This window comes from Micropterus dolomieu, linkage group LG08, assembly GCF_021292245.1.
Source record: "Micropterus dolomieu isolate WLL.071019.BEF.003 ecotype Adirondacks linkage group LG08, ASM2129224v1, whole genome shotgun sequence".
NCBI classification, from domain to species: Eukaryota; Metazoa; Chordata; class Actinopteri; order Centrarchiformes; family Centrarchidae; genus Micropterus; species Micropterus dolomieu.
Window position 1 is genome coordinate 21,203,400 of NC_060157.1, and position 27,929 is coordinate 21,231,328.

Below are 27,929 nucleotides of genomic sequence, written 5' to 3' on the forward strand. Positions count from 1 at the left end.
AATCTAAAGGTGAATCCCTTAATCACAGGGAGAATAACACAAGACAAACTTATTTCTCTGCCTGGTAGACTTTTTTTATAAACCAGGGGCATGTGCAGAAAGTCATTTTTATTGTGCAATTCAATTATTGGCTGGAGAAACATTCACAGTGTCTTTGGAAATCACCATTAGGTCTGGCACAGGGAAATGTTAATTAACTATTCTGTATGTAGGAAGTATTTTTCATCAGTTATTGAAATGGGGAAAATAAATTAAAATAATATAAAAATATATAGCACATTAGCATTCTGAACATAAACTGCAAGAACCCTAAAGAATATAGTGAAGATGAAGGTTGATGTTTATAATTAATATTTGACAGGAACAAAGCTGAGTGAAAATGACTGAATGAATGATTTTGAAGGTGACAAATGTGTATTTGAAAAATGTAAAATGTTCTGCCCTTTTTAGTGTGGATGGCACATGGAAGGAACTGACGAATGTTTTGTCTGGGATCTTCTGCGCTTCACTGAACTTCATTGACTCCACCAACACTGTTCAGCCCAGTGCGTCATTCAAACCGCTGGGTATAGGCAACGGTACAGAGAGGGTCTTTTAATCTCCCTTTCCATTTTGTAAAGCTCTCTAGTGATGAGGCTGTATAAAAACCTGTATTATAGTGTAATTAGACACCTTAAACTCTTACAACCTGTGCTGCTGCAGATTCTGCACATTCCATTACATACAGACTGAATCTATCTTTTGTGTTGAACTTTAAGTGACGGACCACCACTTCCTTCGCTATGCCACCCTCCCACGAGAGATTGTTTGCACTGAGAATTTGACACCCTGGAAGAAACTCCTGCCATGTGCATCCAAGGTGTGTGTGTGTCTCTTTCAAAAAGCACAGCAGAACACAAAATTCCATGTGTGCTTCTTTGTATGATGCCCATGACTGACATCCATGATCTTACGTTTCGGAACACCTCATATGAGGCAGAAATTCTCCGTCTGCAGCTAACTCAATTTCTTGGTCTGTTTCTGTGGTCGTGTTGCACTTGCAGGCTGGTCTCGCTGTCCTGTTGAAGTCCGAGAAGCTCTTCCACAGCAGCTTTCATTCCCAGGCAGTGCACATCAGACCCGTGTGTCAGGACTGGAAGTGCAAAACCACATCCTGGGAGCTGAGACAGACGCTCAATGTGGTCTTTGACCTGCATACGTCTTCGCAGGGCAAACGAGGTGCGAAAAAGCACATTCTTCTGTTCTTCCCACGTTTGAGTTCAGAGTTTCTGAGCTTTGTTGTGTTTGGAAGTAGAAGAAAACACGCCTTGCTGGCCTTAGTTAACTTAAGCTGTTTGTTTTTTCAGAGTGGTCTCTGTTTAAGATGTTCTCTCGGACCCTGACTGAATCTTGTCCGCTGGCCTCCTCCAGTAAAATCTACATCGACGTCACAGACAACCCTCAGGTCTGATTCCCGCATTATATGCTGTCGTTCAGTCATTTCCCTTACTGCAAACTTCCCAGAAAGCAAAAGAGGATTAGTTTTATTGAAAAGAAAAGTCAGAAAAGCATCAAGGTGGAGTTATTTTAATGGCAATTTGTGGAGCTGTTTATTTATGAGCTGGTCCCCGTTTTGTTAATCTTGTGCATAAGCACAAGGGATCCTTCAATGTGCAAACAAAGGCGGTGAAGAAGAAGTCTGCTCGCAAGTAAACATTTAAAATGAGAAAGGAAATGCATTCAGAACATTTGTTAGACCTCAGTGATATACACAATGTGTTATAGTGAGTACACTGTGTGTAAACATACCTTTTTTTTGTATGGAGATGTGCAATAGTTTTGACTAAGAGAAATTGGATATCATTTTGCAGGGGGAGCAGTTTGAAGTGAGCCCGGCCACTCCCCTGCTGAGCCAGGCAGTGGTGCTGGGGGACAGACGAACCTTCTCTGTTTACGATCTGACCCAACAAATCACCTTTGGCACTGTGCGCTCCCTCAACCTGCTGATCCGCTGGAAATCCAGCGAGGGTAAGTGAGAACAGCAGAGCATAGCACACAGCTTTGTGGATGAGGCTTAACATACAATTACCTTGTTGTTAAAATGTGCTATACAAATAAACTTGCCTTGCCTTGCCTTACAGTAGTCTTAATTATTCAATGCAAAAAAGACTATAAGGGAATAAACAAAAATGTGTCAGCCGCATTTGTGTGCAGATTGTTCATTTTCTCTCACGGTTGTATCTGCTGTTCTTCTTTTCTCAGAGTTGTCTGCCTTATAATCATCAAGACTAATTTTAAGTTTCCTTTGACATTATTCAGTAATTGTGCAGGTTTTTGGCCAATGAATGTGCAGTCTATTCCTTTGCAAACTGTTCTCTGTTCTGGAACCGAAAGTCCTCAACATGCAGCATCTGAAGTCACTTTCAGATTGCAACATGTGTGACTGTTTTCACATAAAAACACACAAAATATTTTAGATCTTTGTATTTTGTACCAAAGCGACACTGATCCTATTTGTTCCTAGAGGTCAATAACAGATCATCCCACAAGGTTCACCATTAAACCTCTCTGTCTCAAACTCCCCGCCTGCAGGTGACATGCTGCGTCCCCTGCTCCACGCTGAGCGTTATGTGGCTGGTTACGGGCTGCAGACAGGAGAGATTCACACGCTGATGTACAACAACCACCCGTACAGGTCTTTCCCTGTGCTGCTGCTAGACTCTGTGCCTTGGTATCTTCGTCTCTACATCCACACGCTCACCGTCAAGAGCAAGGGAAAGGACAACAAGCCCAGTGAGTCACTGTAGAAAGCAGAGAAGGATGTGTGTGTTTGTGTGCACAAAATATTAATCAGGGCCCAAAATTAACAAATACAAAAGGAACAGTTTATCTATGAATGACACATCTAGTTACTTTTCTAGATTATAGAAATTAGATCAGCTTTACACAGGACTTTTAGTGAAATGAGACAATGTAACATTTCTGTGTACAGGCAGTGAACACTTGCGTTAACTATTTTCATTAGTTACTTTAAGTAAATCCATCCATCCATCCATCGTCAACAGCTTATCCTGCGTACAGGGTCTCGGGGACTTTAAGTAAATCAACCAGAGCTTTTTTATGTGATCCAAAAAGTTAGAGACATAACTTGTACTGTACATGTATATCAGGATTATATGCACAAGAGCACCTTTACCCCCCCCCCCCAAATCTTTTTAAAACATCATCAGGAGAAATGTCTTTCCAAAAATCTCCCACTCACACCAAGTTTGTTTTCAGTGAAGTAACAGTGGAGAACAGAAGCATGGCTTTGTCCATTTACATTACATTTAGTCATATGGCTTTTATCATTGACGCTTTTATCTAAGGTGACTTACATTTGAGGAACAACATACAAGCGTCAGTGAAGTAAGGGAGTTACGAGTGAAAAGCAGCAAGTTTCTGCGCAAGATTTTAACATTTTAACTGCAAGTAAAGGGTCAACAATTTCATTATAAGTTTGCCTTGCAGTTATTTTAACCAGTGACAAATGCTGCTTTGAAGACAAGAAGAGGCTGATTCTCAGTGTTTGCATTCAACATTGTATGGAAAGTGGAACTGCTCAGAGCACCTGTGAAAATAATAATTATTAAATTATAAATATTTATAATTTAATTATTGAAAATATTGAAATTTTTAGGAAAGGAAAAATAATGTACTACTACTAACATATATTATTTTGCTGACTTATTGATGAATGTGTTTTCATTGTTTATGATGTTACATGTGTTACAGTTTCCTTACAGGAATTATTGATTCATATAATTCCATGCAGATGCGTCTTTTCACCAGAAGGGGGAGAACATGAGTCATATTTTCAAGAAAGCTGTTGTAGAAGTCTTTTTTTTGGTGCTGGGTTTTTTTTCCAAAACATTGCATTTAGGTTATATGAAATTATTAGTATGAGTGTTGGCACATTGTATCTTTCATATATCCCAGTTACTAAAACTACAATGGCTATGGATAAACATTAAAACAGTGTATCAGTGGTCACTCATGTTTTTCTTCCTCCACCAGGCTACATCCACTACCAGCCTTCTAAGGACCGTGTGAGGCCACACCTGCTGGAGATGCTGGTCCAGCTTCCTCCCAATTCCGTCACTGAGGTCACAGTGCAGTTTGAGAGGGCTCTGCTCAAGTGGACTGAATACACCCCTGATCCCAACCACGGATTCTATGTTGGGTACGCACATAGAGTTGCTGTTTCCAGAGGTTGCTGAAAGAAGGTGGTCCCTTCCACCCTCGTGTCCCTTCCAAAGTTTTAGGCGTTGTATGATTTTTGAGGGGTATAAGAGCGGATGGTTTGAAAAACGATGAACGGTTTTGTTTTATTGGTTTTGCATTTATTTTTAGGATTTTATTCTAAAATCTGTTTCTTTAACATTTAGGTCTTCCGTAATCAGCTCTCTTGTACCAAGCATTGTCGCCATGGATACGAACAGCACTCAAGACCGCCCACTTTTCAGCAGCTTGTAAGTATAGAGTTGTTTCTTTTCTGTGGGAAAAGCTTGTTGCTGCTACTTATTCATGTGTTGTTTGAGCTCCTGTAGAGAAACGCATTCGTTTGGAAAGTCAAATAAGCAGAATTCCTCCTCTCCCTGCAGCTTTCCCTGTAAAGAGGAGTCCAGCTACTTTGTGCGCGTATACACGGAGCCTCTGCTGGTCAACCTGCCAACTCCAGACTTCAGCATGCCTTATAATGTCATCTGTCTGACCTGCACTGTGGTGGCCGTCGGCTACGGCTCTCTCTACAACCTACTGACCCGGAGTTTCCAGATAGAAGAGCCCAGCCCAGGACTGGCCAAGCGGATAGCCAACATCATCCGCAAAATGAGGGGCGTGCCTCCACTCTGAGGCTGGCCACGAATGCCAACCACTACTCTTTAGAAAGGAAGTTTTCCTTTTTGGTGAAACCACTGGTAAACATGTGATATTCAGGAAAGCACAGAGTCGAGCACTGGTATGAATGTTTTTAAAACTTGAAGGTTTTCTTTTCAAATGGAAGAAGACAAATAATTATTTTGAGTATCAATGTATTCGGGATAATTTCCTGCCGGCTAAGGACAAGGAAATGTGAACAGTTTGTCTACTTGGAAAAATTTTGTCTAACAAGTAGAAAGAACCATACTTTTACTGTGCTGTATGCTGCAATGGCAACTGCATCAGAGTTTTTTGGTTTGACTGTTTTTGTTCTTTGAATGTTTGAAGCCATAACTCCACTACATCATAATATAGGCCACAGGGTCTCTGAAGAAGTTTGTTACTGTGAGGAAACAAACGATGCTTCTACAATAAGACTTGTGGCCTTACAAAGTTTCCGAGGTCAGATAAACAAAGGACGGTCACTTTGTTCTCACACTGTGTTCCTGACCTGTTCTTTGCTATCTCCCTGCCAGGAACAATGTCATAAAATGACATTTTAGTCATACTTAGTCTCTCAAAATGTCAAAAACAACCTCAGTTATGATAGGATATCAAAAAACTCTGCCTTCATGCCCATCCATAAATTGAAACCCTGTGAAAGGGTAACTATGGAACATCCTAAAGTATATCCTCTTTATTTAATAGTTCCTCATTCCTTTGGATTATCTGACACGCATTTTATAGTTGTTTTAATATATTTTACCACATGCTTGCAAAAATCATGGAACTACTTTTTCTATAGAAATGGAACAGCCCTCTTACCCAACTTTCATATGACACTCAGTTGTTGGATGCATGCTTGAATGTTAAATGTTTGCAGCTCACATCATAAGATCTCTTCATAAGAAATGCATTTATTGCATTTAGTTTGTCAGGTTGATAACTTATATACTCATCAGTTCAATGCAGTTTCAGTGTGTCTTATAGTGAATAGAAATATGGAAATGACCACACCAAAATACTACCATACATTTGTTTTATATATTTTTTACCAATAACAACAGTATCCCCTTGAATGCTGTCTGCCTAGTCTATTCTTCAGTTGCTGTAAGAAAAAGTGTCTTGTGTGTTTGTATGCGTGTGTGTGTGCATATATATAACTTAAAATGCCCTTTATTGCCTTTTCAATAAACTGACAAATATATTTGTCATTTTACTTAAAGCACTTGCTATGAAAGAAGGTACAGCGTTGTAAACTGCAGCAGAGCCGGACCTGTATTACTTCTCACCGAGTGTCCACATTTTTGTGTAAACAAACTTGGCCCCACTTCTGGCAGACTCAGAGAGAACGGACACAGACGTCTCTCTGTTTGGCCGGTCAGTAATTCTCACCCCTGCACGTTTGGCAACAGCATGGAACAAAAACAAAGGGAAAAGCAGCATTCCGCGTAAATGTTGTTCAGATCTGGTCAGCTGCAAACTGTTATCTCCAAGCAAGAAGACGAACAGACCCGGAGAACATAGCTTTGCTGGCTCAGCCTTCAGAGGCTGTTTTCAAGGATATGTGACTTTATTTAGCACATATGTTTGTGATTAGCTAGACAAGTACACTTTTTAGCAGCAGACGTTCTTGGACACCTCTTTAGATAGTGCTGTTTTCTGCCAGTAACCACTTTCCATTCTTTGTATATATCATCATTTGTTGTTGTTTTTTCAGTCAACCTCTTGCCTAAATAGCCCATTAAAAAAAAGAGACCTGTGAAACTCCAGACCAGCATGGTGATGAATACATAACACATTTCTAGGTTCTACAAACATTTATTTGTTTAAATATGAAGAAATACAAATTGCACCATAGCTTCAAACTCAAAAAGTACAGTACTTTTCAAATTAGAATACATAGCAGATACTAGAATATACAGTATTACTACTCATACAAAAATACTGTTACTTGACCAAAATGTAAGGTTACTTGTAAACTCAAGTTGTAATACAAACATATTTAAGGTCTTATGTAGCACCCTAGTGGCACCCTACCAACTATTTTTCTCCTGACTGTGTGACTACGCTGTGTGTGTCAATTGTGCTGCTATGTAGTTGAAAAGCTAGAAAAATTGATCATGATAACATTTCTCATCTCTCATTACATTTTCTGTGTTGGTGCATGAAAGAAAGCAAGCAAGTGCACGCATGTGGCTGAGTCGCTGGCTATCCAATCAGCAGGGCTCGCTGCAGGCATGGCCGCAGGTTGTCTTGCAGCACTTCTGTTCTCCTGGACACTGACCATCATGATAGCAGTACTCCGCACACATGGGGGTCCCGGTGGGCAGAGGACAGCGGCCCCGCTTCACTAACACACAAAAACATAATTAGTTAAAGATGTCCGATTACAAAGAAAATGTCAAATGATCACACAAACACTACTTGAGCGGTATCTAAAGAGGTTTTACCAGTTTGTTTATTACTGACCTGTGTATGGTGTCATGCACTGATGTCCACATCCATTTGAGCAGCACTTCTCATTTTGGGGGCAGTCACTGTCATTAGAGCAAAATTCAGCACACAGCCCGGCGCCCCATTGCCTGCGAGGACACACTCCTGGCTTAGCTGAAGGGAAAAGAGAAAATCATATAAACAAAGAGGGCTAAGAGAAAACTCTGGAAAACATCAGCTTTTGATTTGAAGGACTCTTTTGAGTTCCACGTCAGTTCAGTCACTGAGAAGATTTAAGCAACAGCTGCACACTTAAGAAAGAGTCAAACACTGTGGCTCCTACTGAAAGCAGGTGGGACACAGACAGCTCCACAGTCAAAGACACAGCATTTGTGATCTGCAGGACAGTCTTCATCACACACACACCCCTTATGTGATGGGACAACATTAAGGAGACGTGGGCAGTGGCCTGGCTTTGGAAGGATCACTGAGAGAAAGAGGCAGTGAAGCAGAGAAGGAGACAGTTCAAGCTGTGATAACTAGGATAGCTAACAAAGGTTTTCTAGAATGAAAAAAAACATGCACTTTATTTTTGGCAGATTACTGTTACTATTAGGCTACCATCTCAGTCAAAACAAACGTACCTGTTAAATTGCCAGCTTCCGCAGCAAATACTATGTTAAAGTGCAGAAATGCACCAAGTGTAAAAATCAGAGCACAAACTGCCGACCAGTGCTTCTCCATGTTCACTTCTTGCGCACAAGATTGTACTCCACTTTGGATAAATACCCCAGGACACAACCTGCAGGCTGAGCAGCCCAGTCAGAGGATGTTGGGTCCTTGTGCCTGTTGAGTTACAACCTCACCGCTGCACTTCAGGGATCCTGATCTTTTTGATGGGATGATGGGGTGTGACAGCAGACACACTTTTCCCAAAGTGTGCTCAATGATTGTGTTGTGACAAAGTTATGAAAATATCAGTTGTAGATTTTATTGATCAGGTTTCTTTACCTCAGTGCTGCTGTTCATTTTCTTTTACGGTAACGTATCTGAGGTTACAGAACAAACCAGGTCATGTACATGTTTCCTTTCTCTTCGGAAAGGCAAGGGTTGCACCTCTTAAAACCGTAAACACCCCTCGTATGGAACTCAGTGCTTCTGTTTTGGCTGTAGAATCAGAGTTACAGCTTTCTTTGCCAGGATCCTGTTTCTGGACTGATAGTAGCACAGTCTTGAAGTACATCAGCAATGTAAACAAAAGATTTCAAACATTTGTGGCCAACAGAATAGCTGTCATAAGGGAAGCTTCAGACCCAGCACAGTGGCGCTGTGTTCACACATCGCAAAATGCAGCAGATGATGCATCTAGAAGACTGACAGTCCAGAAGCTTCTGAACAGCAAGACGTGGTTATCAGTTCCAGTGTAAGGCAAGAGAAACATGGATACAGAGTCCACAGTGGAAGAGGATGATCCAGAGGTCAAACAGAGATCTCTACAAACACAATAACTACTGAAGAGGATAGTGCAATTGATCGACTCATCACATATTACTCTGATTGGAAAAGGTTGAAGGTTGCAGTTGCATGGTTACTCAAGGTCAAGAAGGCTCTATTGGAGATGAGTCAAAGCAGTAAGCAACTTGTGATGTTTGCAACAGCTGATCTTCGTTATGTTGACAAGTAAATGTTGGAAGCCAGAAATTGTTGGGACGAGAAAATGTATCAACTGAGGATCTATTAGCAGCAGAAAACGCTATCATTCAGTTCTGTGTAATTATGTGGACTGACTTCAGTTAAATTTATTGTTGAAGAAATGTTTATTTTTTCGTTATGTTAATTAATGGGTTGGCATATCCCACTTTAAGTTCAAACTTTCGAACATTTATTATTTTGCCTTATTTTATTATTTTAAGTCACAAGGAAACAGCACGCATGCGAAACAACTAAAATGTGCGCCAACACCATGACCATCATGATAGCAGTACTCCGCACACATGGGGGTCCCTGTGGGCAGAGCATAGCGGCTCCGCTTCACTGACACACCAAACGCAAAAACACACTCAGTTGTAGAGGTACGATAACAAAGAAAATGTCAAATGGTTATACAAACACTATTGGAGTGGTATTTGAGGGATTTTACCACTTTGTTTATAACTGACCTGTGTACAGTGCCATGCACTGATGTCCACATCCATTTCAGCAGCACTTTTCATTTTTGGGGCAGTCACTGTCATTAGAGCAAAGTTCAACACACAGCCGGAAGCCCCGTTGCTTGGGAGGATACACTCCTGGCTTAGCTAAATGGAAAAGAGAAATTCATATAAACAAAGATGGCTAAAAGAAAACTGTGGAAAACATCATTGGAACATTGGGACGAGAAAATCTATCAACTGAGGATCTATTAGCAGCAGAAAATGCTATCATTCAGTTCTGTCAGAGGGAAAGATTTGACAATGAGATTTGTGCACTAAGGACAGGGAAACTTGTAAAAAGGAGTAGCCCTGTCTACTAACTGAATCCTGTTCTAGAAGATGGATGGTTAAGAGTAGGTGGAAGATTGTCCAGGACTGCAATGCCCGAAGAGAGCAAACACCCAGTGATCCTGTGTAAAGATCAGCACATTTCCATGTTATTTCTTAAAAATGTTCATGAACAGATGAGGCATGGCGGGAGAAATTACATCCTCTCCAAATTGAGAGAAAAATACTGGATCAGTCATGCCATTGCAGCAGCAAGGAACATCTTGTGAAGTTGTGCTTTTTGCAAGTGTCACAAAGGAAAAATGTGTAATCAAAAAATGGCTGATCTCCAGAAAGAAAGAATTACTCCAGTCTTGCCTCACTTCACTAATGTGGGAGTGGATCAGTTTTGGACCCATTGAGGTAAAACAAGGACGTTCTTATGTGAAACGTTATGGGGTTATCAAAAAAAAAAACAACCAAAAACACATTATTTACATGCATGGCCAGCAGAGCAGTTCATTTAGAAGTGGACACACACTCATTGGACACATACTCTTGCATCATTCGTTGATTCATATGCTGAAGAGGACGTGTGGCACACTTTCACTCAGACAATAGCACAAATTTCACAGTAGCAGAGAAGGTAGTTGAACAACGGATAAATTGAGAAAACTTTAATACATGACAACATCAAGGGGACTTTCAACCCACCTTCAGCTTCACCTGTGTAAGGTGTCATGCACTGATGTCCACATCCATTTGAGCAGCACTTCTCATTTTTGGCGCAGTCACTGTCATTAGAGCAAAATTCAGCACACAGCCCGAGGTCCCCTTGCTTGGGAGGACACACTCCTGGCTTAGCTGAAGGGAATAGAGAAAATCATATAAAGAAAGAGGGCTAAAAGACAACTCTGGAAAACATCAGCTTTTGATTTCAAGAACTCTCTGTCTTGAGTTCCACGTCAGTTCAGTCAATGAGAAGATTTAACCAAAGCTTAAACAGCTGCACACAAAAGTCAAACATTGTGACTCGTACTGAAAGCAGGTGGGACACAGACAGCTCCACAGTCAAAGACACAGCATTTGTGATCTGCAGGACAGTCTTCATCACACACACACCCCTTATGTGATGGGACAATATTAAGGTGGGCAGCTTTGGAAGAATCTCTGAATCTCAATCATAAATCAAAAGTAAATTGGCAGATTACTGTTACTATTAGGCTACCATCTCAGTCAAAACAAACGTACCTGTTAAATTGCCAGCTTCCGCAGCAAATACTATGTTAAAGTGCAGAAATGCACCAAGTGTAAAAATCAGAGCACAAACTGCCGACCAGTGCTTCTCCATGTTCACTTCTTGCGCACAAGATTGTACTCCACTTTGGATAAATACCCCAGGACACAACCTGCAGGCTGAGCAGCCCAGTCAGAGGATGTTGGGTCCTTGTGCCTGTTGAGTTACAACCTCACCTCTGCACTTCAGGAATCCTGATCTTTTTGATGGGATGATGGGGTGTGACAGCAGACACACTTTTCCCAATGTGTGGTTGATGATTGGGATGTGACAAAGTTATGAAAACATCAGTTGTAGATTTTATTTTTCTTTACCTCAGTGCTGCTGTTCATTTTCTTTTAAGTTTATAAGTGTGCTGCATATTCTATTGCTTCTGTCTGTGTTGCCTTTATTCCTTGTGTTGTGGTTTAGGTTGTCTTTTTTATGCAAAATATCCCTTGAACTCAAACCTTTATTAGAGGCTTTTGTACAGTATGCAACAATCAAAGATCGTTCCCAAAGAACCTTGTATAGTAATTAACAAGGGAGATTCATTGTATCTTCTTATTTTCCAAAAATCCCCCACACAGTATGGAACGTTTTCAGTTTGACCCTGTATTGCCATCTATTGGCATAATCAGGAGTTACATGTAAGCTTTGAAATGGAAGGTGATTTAGTTACATCCTCGCTGATACTCATTTGTGGATGAAGTATTCAGATCCTTTATTTAAGAAAAAGCAGTAATACCTCCCTGTAAAAATCCTGTGGTACAAGCATTGCAAAGTACTGCATTGAAAATGTTACTTAGCCTAAGTAAAAGTATGTTTAATCAGGAAAATGTATCAAAAGTATTGAAAGTAAAAGTACTCAATGCAGAAAAATGTCCCCTGAGACTGTTATACTAGTATATATTACATCATGAGATTATTGTTACTCATGCATTAATGTGAAAGCAGCATTTTATTGCTGTAGTTGGAGCTCATTTTGAACTATTTTGTATCGGACTGCAACAAATAATTATTTTCATTATGAATTCATCTGCCAATTATTTTCTCCATTAATTGATTGATTGTTTGTAAAAAAAAAAAAAAAAAACAACAGTCCAAACCTCAACAGTTTTTCTGCCAACTGTCTGTTGGGTAGTTAAAAAAATATATTTTAGAAACTCTTAGCTCATAGCTGTTATTCAAATGTAGTCAAGTAAAAATTACAATATTTCCCTTGGATGTTGTGGACTAGAAGTAGAAAGTGGCATGAAAAGATAAAATTTAAGTAAAGTACATGTACCTACCTCAAATGGACTTAGTTACTGTCCACCACTGCTGACACTTAAGGTTGCACAACAAAAACACTATCAGTGTCGTAAGTATGTTCTTACCAAGACAAAACAACATTTTCACTGCTCATATTCATCATGTGTTTTACAGTTATTCAATCCTATTTTGAAATTATGCCCCTTTTTCTTGAAACTCTAAAAACAAATCCACAACTTCTCACCCAAGACCCCAAACAACCTATTTTCAGGTCAAAATGAAGCTCTCCACTAAAAACCATTCAGTGTTGCTGAAAAACCAAACTTTGCCCTCAGACATGACACACAAGCCCTCAAAAACACACACACTACAACACAGTCTTACACATTGGTGAGATAAATTCAAAACACTACAAAAACTGATTATTAGCAATGTCACGTGTGGCCTCAAACCTTTTCACATGATGAACACAAAAGAAATAATAATAAATTTTTTATTCCTTAGTGTGCTGTACAATACAACACACCAAACAACAAATTATTCTGCCCCAGTGTCCTGCCTTTGGTCTGGGACAGGCCAGAGATTCTCATCCTCCACCTCCTTCTCCTCCTATACTGTTCCTCTTCCTTCATGTCTTTCTCCTCTTCCTCCTTCTCCTCTCTGGTGTCCTCTACCTCTTCCTTCACATTTCTCTGCATCCATTGTTCCAAAACTGAATGAAGTGACTCCGGCCCTTTTATCTATTGAAGTTTCTGATTGGTGTGTTATCAATTTTGACTGTGTTTTCACCTGGGTAGCTGTGTGCTAATTGAGCCCAAGCTGTGCTGACTTGAGTGAACAGTATTGAATGTCAGTGGTTTCTGAATGACCACATGGTGCAGGCAATGAGAAATGAAGGGATTTGTGTGTAGAGTTTAGGAAAATGGGTGGGCTTTTTGAAAAATTTTATTTCAATAGCTTATAGAGTTCAAGCAATTGGGAAAAACTGTAATAAGTCAGGTTTAACTGTGGTGTTTATTTTCACACTGCTTGTCTAGATTTTTTTTTTTACTCTTTGCCATGAATATCAAGGACAGGCAACTCGAATGGTTCCTTTAAAGTTAGCATCACTTTCGACAAGACAGGTTTTTAGGGACGAGATAGGCAGACACTCCATTTGGGTTAATGTGCAATTAAACTATGGCTCTTTCCAAGTGAAGACAAAATATGCTTGCCATTTTGAAAGGACGAAGATGTTTACACACTTATGAAAAGAGTGTTTCTTTCATTCCCTTCAAACTAAAAATGTAAAGGGTACAGAAGCTTTCATAAGATGTCTACACCGTCCTTATAAATCAGCTTTGAAGGCTTAGGGTTATTGTTCCCAGGAGTTCAGCAGTTTTACACACGTTCTTTTCTTTTGTCCTTATCCATACATGTACTGGTCAGTAAAATAATCATCACCTTTATCAGTTGTCACTGTTCTCAAACTGAACAGTAGCTTCTGTCTCTGCTTGTTGTGCCTTCTTCTGCCTGCTCTAGATGAAATCTGACTCCTGTCCTTAAGAGCATGAAAAACAACACTGTCTCCATAAGCCATGATAATTATAGTCTGCACAATTACATTTTGTTTCCTTAAGGGACAGCATGCAGCTTTGCATGTATCTGATGTAAGAGGAGTCTGGCTGAGCTCCCTATGCTGTGAGACTGGACTGTCTATCTGATTCTGTCCCCCGATCCTGATAAGGTGGTGCCAGTGCATGCAGTCTTCTCTGCTGTGTCAAGGTGAGCCAGCCAAAAACACAATATGTCAGCATTTGTGGGTTAAGCCTTCAGGTTAAAGCAACAGATTCATGAACCACGTTTTTATTAGTAAAAAAAATTGTTCCAATGAAAACTGTTCACAATGCTGTCGTGGATTATTCTGAGGAAGTAGGGACAGTGGTAGAAGAAGGATCCTTTCTGTTACTTAAAAAGTCTAAATCTTACTAAAGTAAAAGTAGAAAGGTATTCTCACCAAATGTAGCTATAATTTAAACTACTTGCAAAACCTTTGGTAAGTATTTATGGCTGTAAATAAAAGTAGAACACAAACAGTACACGTATAAAATAGCAGGAAATTGAATTACTTAAGGATAGTACATGCGTTTCAAAATTTGAATTGAGCAAACCATAAAAACATTTTTATGTGACCGTAAAGGTGGTCATCTTTCAACCCATTAGCAGCCATGCACTGTCTCTGTAATGTCTTTTTAGATTGTAATGAGAACAACAAAGTGCTCTACTGGAGATGCAATACCATTCATAACCCCTGGGTGGGTGTCTCCACTTGAAGATCTCACGAGTCTTTTTTTTTTTTTTTTTTTGAGTTTTTCGAGTTTTTCTCCATTGCTTAAACACATTTCTTATAATTATGCATCTTTTTTTCAAAGATCTTAACACAAATCCACAACTTCTCACCCAATTCCCCAAATATGCTATTTTCAGGTCAAAATGAAGCTCTCCACTCAAAACCATTCAATCTTGCTGAAAAAACAGGCTTTGCCCTCAGATATGACATGCAAGCCCTCAAAAACTCAATACTACAAAAACTGGTTATTACTTATGTTGCTTGTGATTCTCCCCCTCAAAAACCTTTTCACATGATGAACACAAAAGAAATAACAAATGTAAACATTTGCACATTTTTATTCCTTAGTGTGCTGCACAACACAACACACCAAACAACAAATTATTCTGCCCCAGCGTCCTGCCTTTGGTCTGGGACAGGCCAGAGATTCTCGTTCTCCACCTTGTTCTCCACCTCCTCCTCCTCCTCCTCCTCCTCCTCCTCCGTTTACCTCCTCCACCTTGTACTTCACCTCCTTCTCCCTCCTCCTGCTCTTCATCTTCCTCCTATCCCATCTCCTCCTCCAACTCCTACTGTTCCTCTTGCTTCACCTCATACTCCGCTTCAAACTGCTCGTCCTCGTCCTCCTTCTCCTTCTCCTCTCTGGTGTCCTCTACCTCTTCCTTCACAATTCTCTGCATCCATTGTTCCTAAACTAAATGAATTGACTCTGGCCCTTTTATCCATTGAAGGTTCTGATTGGTGTGTTATCAATTATGAATCCTTTCCGCCTGGGTAGCTGTGGGCTAATTGAGCTCACCCTGTGCTGACTTGAGTGAACAATATTGCATGTTAGTGCTTTCTGAATGACCCCATCGTGCAGACAATGAGAAATGAAGGGATTTCTGTGTAGATTTTTGAAATGGGTGGGCTTTTTGAAAAATGGAGTTGTGGTTTTGAAATTTTAGTTCAAAAGCCTGCTTATAGTGTTTAAGCAATTGAGAAAAACTGTAATCTTCCTCCAACCTATTACTCAAGTCAAATAAGTTTTCTAATGAAACATGATTACAGCTGAACAGAAATAACTTCCTAACCTTAGATTTGGTTCAGCATTACTGTCATTATACAGTATGAATGTTTAAGTCAAAATGGTCAATTTGGATATATATATATTGGTGAAAATCTGATCCTTTTTTGTGAAATGTGTCTTTTTAGTGTCTCTTAGATGTTGCAATGTAGTGTAACTAAATGTATTCTGTCTGGCTTTGATTTGATTGACAGCTATCCCCCCAAACTCTTAAACAAGGAGAATCCAGTGGCTTATTATACAGGGTGCAGTGAGCAATGAGGAGTAATTTTACCCCCAGGAGTGAAGAGGCCATGCAATTTACATGTCCAACCTCATTGCCTATAGCAAGATCAGTAGCCAATGGGATCTTGCTTTTTAAGATCTAATATATGTTGTAATTCTGATCTACTTTCACACACTATATGACATATCTGTCACTTGCAAGGGTGCCGATGTGTTTGCATATACAGGTACACTCAGAACACATACAAGGTTATAGTCTTTTCATAATTTGCTGCTGTTTCTAAATATTTTATGTTATTCTCACCACACCAAACCTGAGAAACACATCGGTTCTGCACCTACCCCTCCGTTTCAATCCCCCTCCCCTTGTCCTTGGGAATTCAATCCTGGAATAATGTTGCTGGAAACCTTTCCGCTATGTATTCATGTAACAAGACTTGGCTAGTGGGTGTTATTGTCTGTCCTTGAAATGATGTAGATGCTATCAGTTTCTTCAGTTGAGGGCTGTGAATGTTGAATGTGTGAATGAGGTGGCAAAAAATATGGTTCACCATGACTGTAAGTAAAAGACTGAGCAGGTATCTGACGACTGGACTTGTGGAAAATATTGAGAGTTTAAAATATTTAAAATAATATAAATTTAACATTTCCATGGCCTCCTGGTGCCTTTTCTATTAGCCTATCAACACAGACAGACTGGCAGATGGAAGATGGAGATGAACAATAGCAAACTGATATGCTTGCATAATGGTACCAAATAAAAGGGAAATATTGCTGACAAGAAGTAAAATGATTACGTGTCAGCAATTATTAATAGTTGACTGCACTTTTTTTTTGCATGACTGGCTCTCTTAAATTCAATATCTACCTTTTGTGTGACACCTTGAAGATCTAACAGCAAATATTAAAGCTAATCATACTTTTGAGGATATGAGAAAATGGCTACACATATAATTTTAGAGATTTTTAATGAATGTAAAAAATCAGTTTTCTTCTTCAAAAAGGGACATAGTGTTTTGGAAACATAATTGTTTGTGTAGGATTCCCCTGCAGTTGGAACACAAATTGTTCAGGCCAAAGTCACATGACAAAGATGATAAATGAGCATAATTCCCCTCCTCCTGCTCATATTGTTTCCAGATTGACCCAAAACAAGTCTCTATGCCACCCCTTGACCTCAAGGCCCGTCCCCCCTGATCTCCATAGTCAATTATGTATTGCATTGTGCATTAACCTGCCATTGACCTCTGTATGCTAAACCCAATTGCCTTATTATCTCCACCATAATGTTCTACTCTTAGTTATCTTCTCAGGCCTGAATCAGATTTTGTGTCCCACTTTACCCTCAGGCATCAAAAAATGTCTCAAATGACTGCTAGGCACTATGGAGGGATGTGAGGATGGGGGGGGGGTTGTCTCATTTAAATCATCAAAAATGGGATCTGAGGTAGAAGCTGCATCAGTAAAAAAAAGATTTCTGCTGCTGGAAAGCATCATTTTAGGTTGGAGTGTAAGACGTTATTGTTATTTTTCCATTAGAGATAGTGGATTTTTAATTAAAGTTTTGCCCTATAGAACAGTTCCTTCTGACACCTGACACTTGCAATGTCTCCAGTTATCACTTACTGGCTCAAACATTTATTACTTTTGTTATTATGACCAATAAGCTTGACCGATGCTCTCACAAATGTGTCTACTTATCCCACTAATACCGAGAATAATGACAATCCTGTGATAATGTTTTGAAGTCAAAATAATGCTAATATCTCTAATGATGAAGCATGCTTAGAAATCCCTCACCATCATCCCATTGTCTCCCGTGGCGGCGGAGCCGCTCCGCGGCCCCATGGGAAATATGTAATGTATTCAGCCAGGCCTTGGGAGTAAAATGAAAACAAATGTGGTGTAATAAAGGAGAGAAGATGAAGCGATTTTGTGATGATGCTCTCCACCGGCCTTATAAATCAAAATAAAAGTGGAGCAGGTCATATGTGCCCCCACCCTCACTGGATACTCACACACACATATACCGAATATGTATGAATATATATATATATATATATATATATATATATATACACACACACAGCATGCATACATATTCTAAAAAAAGTAAAAGAAGAAAACCTGTATATCATCCATTTGTAGCAAACATAACATAACATATTTATATATATATTAGCCCTTCTTTTGCATTGTATAATTGCAAAAAAAAAGTTTATTCTCTATACATCAATCAAAATAGCCTAGTTTTAATCAAATTTCTCACTGACATCTTGGACTTCATACTTTCTAGAGTCACGAAGTATAATGAAGCATTGTCTGCTTGTGAGCCTTCATGACGGTTGTTATGAGTAGGTCAGACACAAAGTGCTGTTTGTGAGAGTGTACATTTCTGTTTTATTTAGATTTTTAGAGACCTAAAAAAAATCAAGCAATTCACAAGAAAAAGCAAAGATTACAAGAAATTAATTTAATTTTCTGCAGTGTTAAGGTTAGCATCGCTCTTGCCTCCCAGTTGGAAACCACTAATGCTGTAATTTAACAGGTTTGGAACTGACGGCAGTGGTAGTACTGCCGTCCACCTGTAGGAGCTGCTGTGGTGTCAGTGTACTCACTGCATGAAGCCAATGGTCCCAAACAGAGAGACGGGAGGCTTGCTGGTGGTACAGTAGTGGAAGCACTCATTATACAGAAAATCCCCCAAAATTAAAATGGAAAACAAAAATCTCACAAACAGCTGGTTATCTTGGCCCAGATTTAAAGCAGGCAACTGAAGACTGAAATATTTATTGACGGGAAATTGGGATTGAATAGTCACCCTCACATATGTAGTGTGTGAGTTATTAAGGTCAATAACAAGAGGTGAGGTTTTTTTTTTTCTTTCTTTAAGATAGCTCTGCATTAGCATGGTGAAATACACCAGAGTCTCATTCAGTCCCTTTCAAACCTGGAAACTTTGAAGACGGATTTGAGACTTTTTCTGACAAGGTGGCTGCTTATTAGACAGATAAAGAATAGTAAACAGAGAGTACAATAAATAATTGATGCCTAATAAGTTGAGAGGGAGTGCACCAGGGCTCCTTTTTTTTATTTTCAGGCCAAGAATAGAGAAAGCCTCCTGAGTTGTTTATTTCCTCCATCCTTTCTTTCTTTTCATGTCCTTCTCATTTTACGACCCATGAGTCAACACAGCACACGTAAATGATATTTTGACACAGAGAGCCATGAATAATGCATTTGAATTTACTTTTATGCCAGAGTTAGACCCTTCTCCTCTCGGCCCCCCTCCCTTTCTCCCCTCCTCTCAGTCCCCACCCCCCTCCCTCTTTACCCCACCCTCCTCCTCTTTTTCCTCTTCCTCTCTTCACTATTCATCCTCATCAGAGCTCAACCTCATTTCTCCTCTCCTTGCCCCTCCCTCCTTTTCTCCTCTTCTTCCTGCTCTCTCTTCCTCCTGCACCTCCATCAGACGGCAGAGAGGAAACGGCACAGGATCAGACTCGAGCTTTTCAGAACTGAAGATCTACTGTAGCAGCGTTTATTATCCAGGTCTTGCTCAGGTGGCTGCTCACACATTTTTCTAATCATGAGATAGCAAATGACACAGACACTGGTGAGATATTTCTGCAAAATATGAGTGCAAAGATTGGCTTACTGGCCTAGTTATTTATTTACTATAGGGCAATGATCTGAAATATGGTAAATAAAAAAACCTGTAAGGGAAGTCTGGTTTAATCTTGATTTAAAGGACAAGATGTTGAGAGTGACGTTTCATTTTCTTTAAAAGTAATTAACCATTTCAAAAACAGGGAAGCCTTTAACATATGTCGCTTTGCACTACCTAATGAAAGCTTTTAAGGTCAGCGAGGCCCTGATGAAGCCAACGGTGCGCATTGATTCAGTGTCTAAATTAATCATCTATAACTTGATCTGTCAGGCTAAACTCATCAGCAGCCTGCATACTGCATGATCAGCAGCAATCATTCTTCCCTGGCACATCGTTCATGTTTAGGCCTGGACCACAAACTGCCGTGTTTTAAAAGTAAATGAAAAAGATTTATTCTGCTTCTAAATAGCTCGCTTGTCCAGGGTGCTCTTACCGCCTCATCATCATCTCTGTTTCTGCTCCTCCACCTACACATCATCAGTATCATCGTCATCTTACGGTCAGTGTTTTCCAAGCTAGGATCCATGTTACCTTCCTTGGTCATCTATTGTGCTCCAGAAGGTCCTTATAGCTTAATGTTATTGTTTTCGCTTTCGCTTTCCAGGAGTTCCTACAACTAAACAATCATGACCACATCACCACCCCACTGACAGTGTTTACTGTACCTATCACAATCTGTCATTGTATTTCATCCCTTTGTCATTTGTTTTGTTTATCCACGCAGTCAACTCACATGATGTTACATCTTTGCCGTTTTCTATTGCATTTTTCTCCCTGTAAACTCCTACTGTCTTTTTGGCCAGGACTTAAAAAAAACAACTCAGAAACTATCCAGGTAAAAAAAAAAGGTTAAATTTAAAGGACAGATAAAGTGATACAATATCAACACTTAATACCGTAAAATCTCAGCAGAAGCTTCTTCAGATAAAATCTTATCATTCAGGAGCCTGTGCCTGAATGTATATCAATGTGGAAGTCTCTGACATTAAAAAGTTTGGGAATCCCTGATGCAGACCATAATCCAGATGGTGATACTGGTCGCCGGCTGCGGCCTGTAATCTACTTACTTTTACACTTTTGAGTAATACAGTCCTCATCCCTCTGGTGTGAAATCTCTCTGCTGAGACGTGGCTTCGAAGGAAACAGGGATGAATAATTTGCATCACCCTCATCGTCCCAGAGTGGTTCTTCATTCATAATGTAACGCCCCCCCATTACATCTGATGAAAGCCACTGACCTGAAACTACAGGGGGAATGAGCTCCTTCAAGTCCGTTGTCAACATTGTCTCTACATGTCACCAGCAAACATCAATAAATGAGTCCATTGTCAACACCGGGACCTGATGTCGTTTCTGTTCGTCCACATGGGAATATGAGACTGACCAGCTTTCCACACAGATGTCTCATATTTGAATGAAACACTGTCGCCTCAAATATGATGCACATTTAAAATAAAGGGATCCGTAGAGTATAATTAGATGTTTGACAAGATACACAATTATTGAACTCTGGGATGTACTCAGATGTTTTAATGATCCAGTGAAATTCGACCACATTAGGGGCTGTTTTATAATTAAAAGGACATCAAAGAGTGCTGTTTTTCATATCATCATGCGTCGTATACAGTACAGCATGCACACTTCCATGCTGTTTTGGAAAGCCAAATGTATTAAATGCATTTCTCTGACGCTCTTTCTTCCCCTTGCTATGACCTAGAAACTGCATTTTCCCAATGGTATTTGAAAAGTGCAAAGACACACAATACGCAGTTACATTTATTATTACATTTATTTAAATTGTGGTGAGTGCATGTGTGTGTGTGTGTGTGTGTGTGTGTCTAAGACTGAGGACACATTAATGGTATGTTCTGGCCATACATTATCCTCTTTTATAGGCATCCTTTTGTTCTACTGTACGATTGGGTTGTGAGGAACAATGGAAAAAGCTTAGCCCACAATAACAAGTAAACAGTAAATTAGTGCATCATCCTTTTCTCACAATGCACTGCACAGTACTGAAAACACAAGGAAAAGCTCTGTTTAAATGGAGTTATTTAATAAACCTAAAAAAGTTTTTTTTATTGGCTGGAACCTGCTAAAATGATGTTCTCAGCCAACACAAGTTTGATGCTCTCCCTTTTCTTTCTTGTAAAACATGACCAGTTTTCACATTAAATATATAGGCTGTTTAATCGCAGCTAAATGCATTAGTCACCGTGTTGGCCTGAGGCAAGGACTGTGTTTGCAGCGCATCATTTGCTATGATATCTAAAGCTACCATATCCCTGTAAGCTAGTTCCACCGAGTGTATTTCTTTTTTGCAGTTAAGAGCTCATTTAACAGACTTTCTAGTTTCTTCTACATAGTTAGTCATATCAAGCTTTTCAGAGATAAGCAATTCTCAGAGCACAGTTTAAGCCCCCCCCCCCCCCCCCCCCCCCCCAACAAAAACTTAAAAAGTGGAACAAAAAGAGGACGCTCCAAACCTTATCAACACTGTACCCATCCTGGATCGGCATGAAAATCAGGTATATTGAGAACCTCTGTGTGACTTCAACGCACCACATGAGTCATCTGGGATTATGAGTCATATTCTACCTCAGTACAACAAGAACCTCAGCTTTACCACACACGTACAGACAGGAAAACTTTTCCCAAACTGAAGTTACCTGCGGCTGTCAACTATACTGAAACTGGGACAATGGGGGTTTTTTATGCAGCGCAGCCCAATTGTTCAACAGATGTGATTGCATCAAATGTAAACTGACTTTAGGGGGGGGGTAAACAATCTCCATGGCACTGAGGAAATGGTGACTAATATGAAGCCTTTGACCTTTCAAACTTTGCATTGCTTTTAAAATGTCGTTATGTATCTTTTGCACTGCATTTAAAGCAGCCATGGTAGGTCTGGTTTCAAGATAGAGTGAGAGTGACAGAGAGGGAGAATAGCTTGAATGGAGCAAGTCTAAATTGTTGCATGCATAATCACAAATGCATAAACACTCAAATGTAAACATGTAAGAACAAAGACTTTTCTGAGACTGAGGCTTAATTAAGTAAGTAAATTAACTAGACTTCATCTGAAGTTGTAAACTCTCTTTGAAATGGATGCATCTGTGCCATTATAGGGAAATAATTGTGGCCACTTTCATCCACCATGCAATTAGTCTTCTGTGAAGTCGTCAGTCAGATATGGACAAGAGCAGACAGAACCTTTGTCACTTTAATCATTCCTCTATTGTTGTTATGTTTTTTTTCCACACTGGAGAGGAATGAGTTCCCTACAGTTAGATGTCAACAACTTCACGTGTCTCAGGCTTGTTTCACATCATTACTGTTCTTCTTTGAGTTGAAACGGTGACACTGCCAACCTGTGCTGTCTGCTTGAGACAGAGGTTTCATTTCAACACAAGATGTTTTAAGTGCGGTGTGAAATTATACCACTATTAACATGTACAGAGTGTGCTTCTGGCCTAAAATATCTTGTTGCAGTAAGCAGAATTAGAATTAGTGATTGTGTGCAGAAAATGTAATTGTAGTTAAATGTATGAGTCAGACTGTTACCTGAAAATAGTTTGATCTGTAAAATGATATAATCTATGATTTTACAATACAGAGCGTTTTGGAGAGGGTTTTAGAGAAACACACACTCCTTGACATGCGTCTCATTTTCTGCAGTCACATAGAAAATCATAAAGATGCTCGGATTTACAGTGAATACTCTGAAGTATTTTGAAGTAAAATTGTTATTCATTGACACTGTGGTTGTTTGGTTACGTAGGCTGAATGACAGATCTAGCTGAAATGCGCTATAATAATATAATGCACTGTGTTTAACGGCCCGTGTTGTTGTTCCACACGCACGGTTTTTGGTTTCATACATTTGTTTAGTTTTCTGTTGAGTGACTGACGGTGTCTCATGTAGTGGAGTTACATATCACATGACTTTGTGCTGAATCTGTTCCATAAAAGCTTCTCTAATCAAACCTGCACATTCCCATAATAGTAATAGAATATATTAACCCCTTAACGTCGACTGTCGCAAATTTGCATCACACCTCTTCCTTTCAGACTGCAGCTGAGATAGCGTATGTATTCCCCCAATGCCTGTTTGCCCATATTCAATACGTACCTGGGAACCTTTTGCAAGCACTGGTTTCTCGTTTTTTAAATTTTTTTTGTAAATAAAGTCAGGCATCAAGGGGTTAAAACATCTCTAAGAGGAGCTTGGAATAAATAAAATTTTCGTAAAGGAGTATTTTTACATATATGTCATAAAGCTGCCTTTCCTTACTGAAGTAAAACATCTGAATACATCCTTGATCACTTCCTGACTTTTCACTCTTTACAGTGCTAATCACAGATAAAAGTGACTTATTGTCTTGTTGGGGAGCTGTGCACACAGTCACTCTCCGTGGAGCTGCAGTGAAGTCTAGTGAACCAAAGCTCCCCCCCTCCGCCCTCCCCCAGCACCTCCCAATAAAACTGATTTGCTCTGGCATGTATTGTTTTGGAAAATAAATCAGTCAACTCTTTCCACTTCATGCACTCATGACATCATTTGTTTCCCCTCTTAACTCAATTATTGTCACTTAGTTCATCTGTATGGCAACAATGACCTGTAGCTACAGTATACAGGGCCCTTCCCACTCTCTCAAGCATGACAGAAAGGACTAGGAAACGGTTACGCCTTGAGCCTGTAAGTTTGTCAAAGTTAAATACAAGAGAGCATATTATCCGCCTTATTTTTCTGTCACCCAATCCTCTTTTTCCCGCCTCGAAAATAAGCTTCAAGGTAATTGTGTCATTGTGTCATAAGGCACAGGAAAAAATGGTAATCCATTAAATTGTATTCCGTGTTCTCTGTTGCTTTTGTAGTACAGAGCGACACCACAGGATTTTGGAAAGGTGAATTATGAATAATTGCCTTTGATCCAAAAAGCCTGACGAGTAATAACGCTTAATGCTATAGCTGATCAATGAAACTGAGGCTCCATGTCCTTTATGTTCGATGAGACAGTTTGTCAGAAGGTACCAGCTTGTTTATTATCATATTCACAAATAGAAATTGTGATTTACACCGGGCTATGTTGCCTCTAAGTTGTTACGTTTACTTTTGCTTGCTTTACTTTAGTTTAACCTTTAACCTTTGCTGCCTGACATGTCCATCAGTAGCTGAAACATTAAGTTACAGCTAGCTTGGATGCAAAAAGTCATCCTAGTGAATAATTTAGTGTTAAACATGAGAGGGGCCAGATGTTATTGAACACACACATTCGACAAGGTCTTTGTTGTATCAATTAGTTGATTAGAGGTATCATCTACTCTCCTGTTTTTAAATGGATTCATATAACAGGGGAAGTGGAGAGCAAGCGAAAGGGGACATTTTCAATTACATGTCAGCATATCTGACTGACCGTCAGCCACCATTTGATCAGGCTTTTACTTTAATTGCTTGCATTTCATCAAGTACAATCATTTATGGTGGAATTTAATCAGTGGGGATTCAGCAACAAACTGTGTGGAGACAAACAGACAATTAAAGTATGAGAGGTTTTACATTCATCATTGGGGTTAGTTTAACTAAAATTAGCAATAAGTTGGTGTTTAATTAGGTTCACAACACTAATAATTCCACATTTTTAGGTTTTGTACAAGCAGGTCAAAGCCATCAGCTCAGTAAGTGGACAAACAGTTGTGTAATAAACACTTAGAAATACTCAGTGATAAAATATTTTGTTATTGTCAACAATGAAAATTTGGAAATGAGCAACATGCCTTTTATTATATATATATTCTAAAAGGGTTTGAATAACACTTGTAATTCTTTCAGAGAACTGAAACCCTTTGTTTTAAAAACTATTTCTGCCACACAAAATACTTTCTTCCTACACAAAATCTCTAGGATGCCTGCTGTAGAGGACAACAGACACAAAGAAGACAGAGAGGGAGCGTGAGTGAATATGAGGAAAGACAAATGAAGGGAGATACAGGCTGAAATATTGAGTAATACACTAGTAGAGAAAGAAGTATTAAGATTTTGTACTTATTTACAATAACACAGTATAAAAATATGCCATTAGTTTTGTAGAAGCACCGCAGTTTTACCTGAAAAAATGTCATTAAAGTATCAAAAGTCAAAGTTACTTGTTATGCAAAATGGCACTATTCAGAACATTATATTTATTATATATACATTATTTGACAAATTTCAATTATGTGTTTACTTCTAAACAACATGTAATTCTTTTAATACTTTTAAGAAATTAATATATTGATAGTTTAATGTAGTGAAGTAGAAGTTTAAAGTAGCATGAAATGGAAATAAGTAAAAGTACATCAAAATTGTACTTAAGTTCTGTACAGTAAATTTACATTCCACTCCTGTAAGACACGGAAAAGAAGCCCTGAGCCGAGCCTTATGATGAGTCTTCATCCTCCTAAATATTTAGCAAGCACCTGATTCTCAGCTGATAGTCCAGACCTGGCCATATTAGGTCAGGAACATCACAAGACCTGATCCTCCACCACCTGCCAGAAGGACACACATCAATAGCTCGTCTGTTTCTCCGTCAGATTCTCTGGTTCATCTTCAAAGTGGGAATAATTTTTGAAGAGATCCAGATTATCCCTGCAAGAAGATATGTCACTTGTGGATTTTTTAAAATCTTTAGGTTGCTGATCAAACACATTTTAAGCCAAAATATGAGTACAGATAATAACTGTTATGGAGAATTTCTGTCTATCAGCAAAGCAGGAAAAAGCACGAAGACTTAATTGTTTGCACACAACAAAGCTTGCTTGGTTTTGCACATATTTAAAGGGTTGGGTCACTCAAATTACGTAAAAGCATATTTTCTCACTTACCCCTATTTAGCCATGCAGATAGTTTTGGTTTAAGGCTTTGAAATAGTCTCTGTAAACACTGTTGAGAGTGTGTTCTGTGGAATATCTAACTCTTGCTGGATAGGCATATTGCTGTTGAATTTTTAAAATGTAATATATTCAGTGTTTTTGAACACCATAAACAAAATCCCATTCACCTCCACTGTACTGGGATGGAGACAAAAATCTCAGAGACTGATATTTAAAAACGTGGGCAAATTAAACCAAAGTGATCCGTGTGGCTCAATTCAATAGCACTAGTGGTATCTGACAAGATGAACCAACCTTTTGATCGATGGACCCGTTCCAAACAGCTTTATTTTTAGAAATGCCAGTGGTTCTAAGTATGGCAATATCGATGTGTCAGTCGGTCCACCACTTTGGTCCAAATGGGAACCCTAACTATTGGATAACTTGCCATGAAATTGTATTCATAGTCCAACCCTGACTTTTCCTCTAGCGCCACCATGAGGTTGACATTTGGGATTGTGAGAAAAGTGTCTCTATTGTTCCGACAGAAAACTATTGTTCCGACAGAAAACTATTGTTCCGACATTCGTGTCCTCTTCAGTTATAATGGTAATAACTTTGTCTGTGATTATACCTGCAAAACAATTGACAATTCCATCATACTTTGTGTTTTGTGCTAATTAGCAAATGTAAGCATGCTAATGCGCTAAACTAAGATGGTGAACATGGTCGGTGTCGTACCTGCTTGTGTCACTTGTTGTTGTTAGTACAAAGCTTAGCTGAAACTTAGCTGTATTACACCAAATCAGGTAGCAATTAGCACAGGTTTGTGTCGGGGTGGCTATGTTTATATATGCTTAGGATGTAACTGCTGTGAAACAATAATAAAATTATGTTTTGTTTCTCTGATATACCGGCTTTCTTGCTATCAGTGCTCCCTCACTTTCAATCACCACTCTCTTTCTCTCTCTCTCTCTCTCTCTCTCTCAAACAAATGGACACAACTCAAAGGAAGCTTCTTGGTATTGTTGCCAGCATAGACTGCAACATGAGCGTCAAAGCTTGGTACACAAAATAAACCAAGCAAGGATGCAAGCAATATTTCAGGCTGACTGTGGTGGAGCAGTTTGACTGCTCTGATCATTGGCTTATGCGATTGACGTGACATCAGGTAGTGTTTTCCAAAAGTTGATTCTGTTTCAACTTTTCGCTGCAGGGCCGAATTTTTTTTTAGCATCCCCTGCGATCCCCACTGTCATACCCTAAACGCACTATCCCCATTCAAATGAATGGGAGGACTGTTGTTTTCACTGCAATGCCTGATTTGTACAGCAGTGCAGAGCTGCTAACATGATTGGAGACTCATTGTCTTGGTTTAATTGTGATCAAATCAATTACAGTCCTAAGCGACTCTCAGCTGACTTTCAGATAAATGTCTCCATCGCCACAAAATCCACTACCAGATGTTGGTTTCACCATCA

At 39.4% G+C, this 27,929-nt stretch overlaps 2 protein-coding genes across 4 annotated transcripts in view; one reads left to right on the forward strand and one right to left on the reverse strand.

Moving 5' to 3' along the window:
• Window positions 1–6,085, forward strand: part of pigt (phosphatidylinositol glycan anchor biosynthesis, class T) — a 9,264-nt gene extending 3,179 nt beyond the window's left edge. The window contains exons 6-11 of the mRNA XM_046056692.1: window positions 1,347–1,444; window positions 1,851–2,007; window positions 2,572–2,772; window positions 4,036–4,201; window positions 4,407–4,490; window positions 4,623–6,085. Of these exons, the coding sequence (XP_045912648.1) occupies window positions 1,347–1,444; window positions 1,851–2,007; window positions 2,572–2,772; window positions 4,036–4,201; window positions 4,407–4,490; window positions 4,623–4,872 (956 nt within the window). The 3' untranslated portion in view covers window positions 4,873–6,085. The remainder of the gene's footprint in view (window positions 1–1,346; window positions 1,445–1,850; window positions 2,008–2,571; window positions 2,773–4,035; window positions 4,202–4,406; window positions 4,491–4,622) is intronic.
• A 598-nt stretch (window positions 6,086–6,683) lies between these two features.
• On the reverse strand, window positions 6,684–11,188 carry wfdc2 (WAP four-disulfide core domain 2). Of its 3 annotated transcripts, none has more exons than XM_046056730.1 (4): window positions 11,025–11,188; window positions 10,488–10,637; window positions 7,351–7,488; window positions 6,684–7,231 (listed from the first exon to the last, which is right to left on the reverse strand). In XM_046056730.1, exons 1-4 carry the CDS (start codon window positions 11,122–11,124, stop codon window positions 7,098–7,100), a joined length of 522 nt encoding a protein of 173 aa, XP_045912686.1. In that variant the 5' UTR covers window positions 11,125–11,188; the 3' UTR covers window positions 6,684–7,097. The 3 variants fall into 3 exon arrangements, with proteins under 3 accessions (XP_045912686.1, XP_045912688.1, XP_045912687.1); XM_046056732.1 differs by lacking the exon at window positions 10,488–10,637 and adding an exon at window positions 7,658–7,801 and having other exon boundaries at window positions 11,025–11,175; XM_046056731.1 differs by lacking the exons at window positions 10,488–10,637; window positions 11,025–11,188 and adding exons at window positions 7,658–7,801; window positions 7,959–9,433.
• Window positions 11,189–27,929: the final 16,741 nt, after the last annotated feature.

Bases quoted from the DNA above. Each gene is read 5' to 3' on its own strand.
- wfdc2 (XM_046056730.1), bottom strand. From the start codon at position 11,124: ATGGAGAAGCACTGGTCGGCAGTTTGTGCTCTGATTTTTACACTTGGT. The intron at 10,638-11,024 runs GTACGTTTGTTT...TATTCCCTTCAG, and splicing joins GGAAGCTGGCAATTTAACAG to CTAAGCCAGGAGTGTGTCCT. The intron at 7,232-7,350 runs GTCAGTAATAAA...TTTGTGTGTTAG, and splicing joins GTGCATGACACCATACACAG to TGAAGCGGGGCCGCTGTCCT.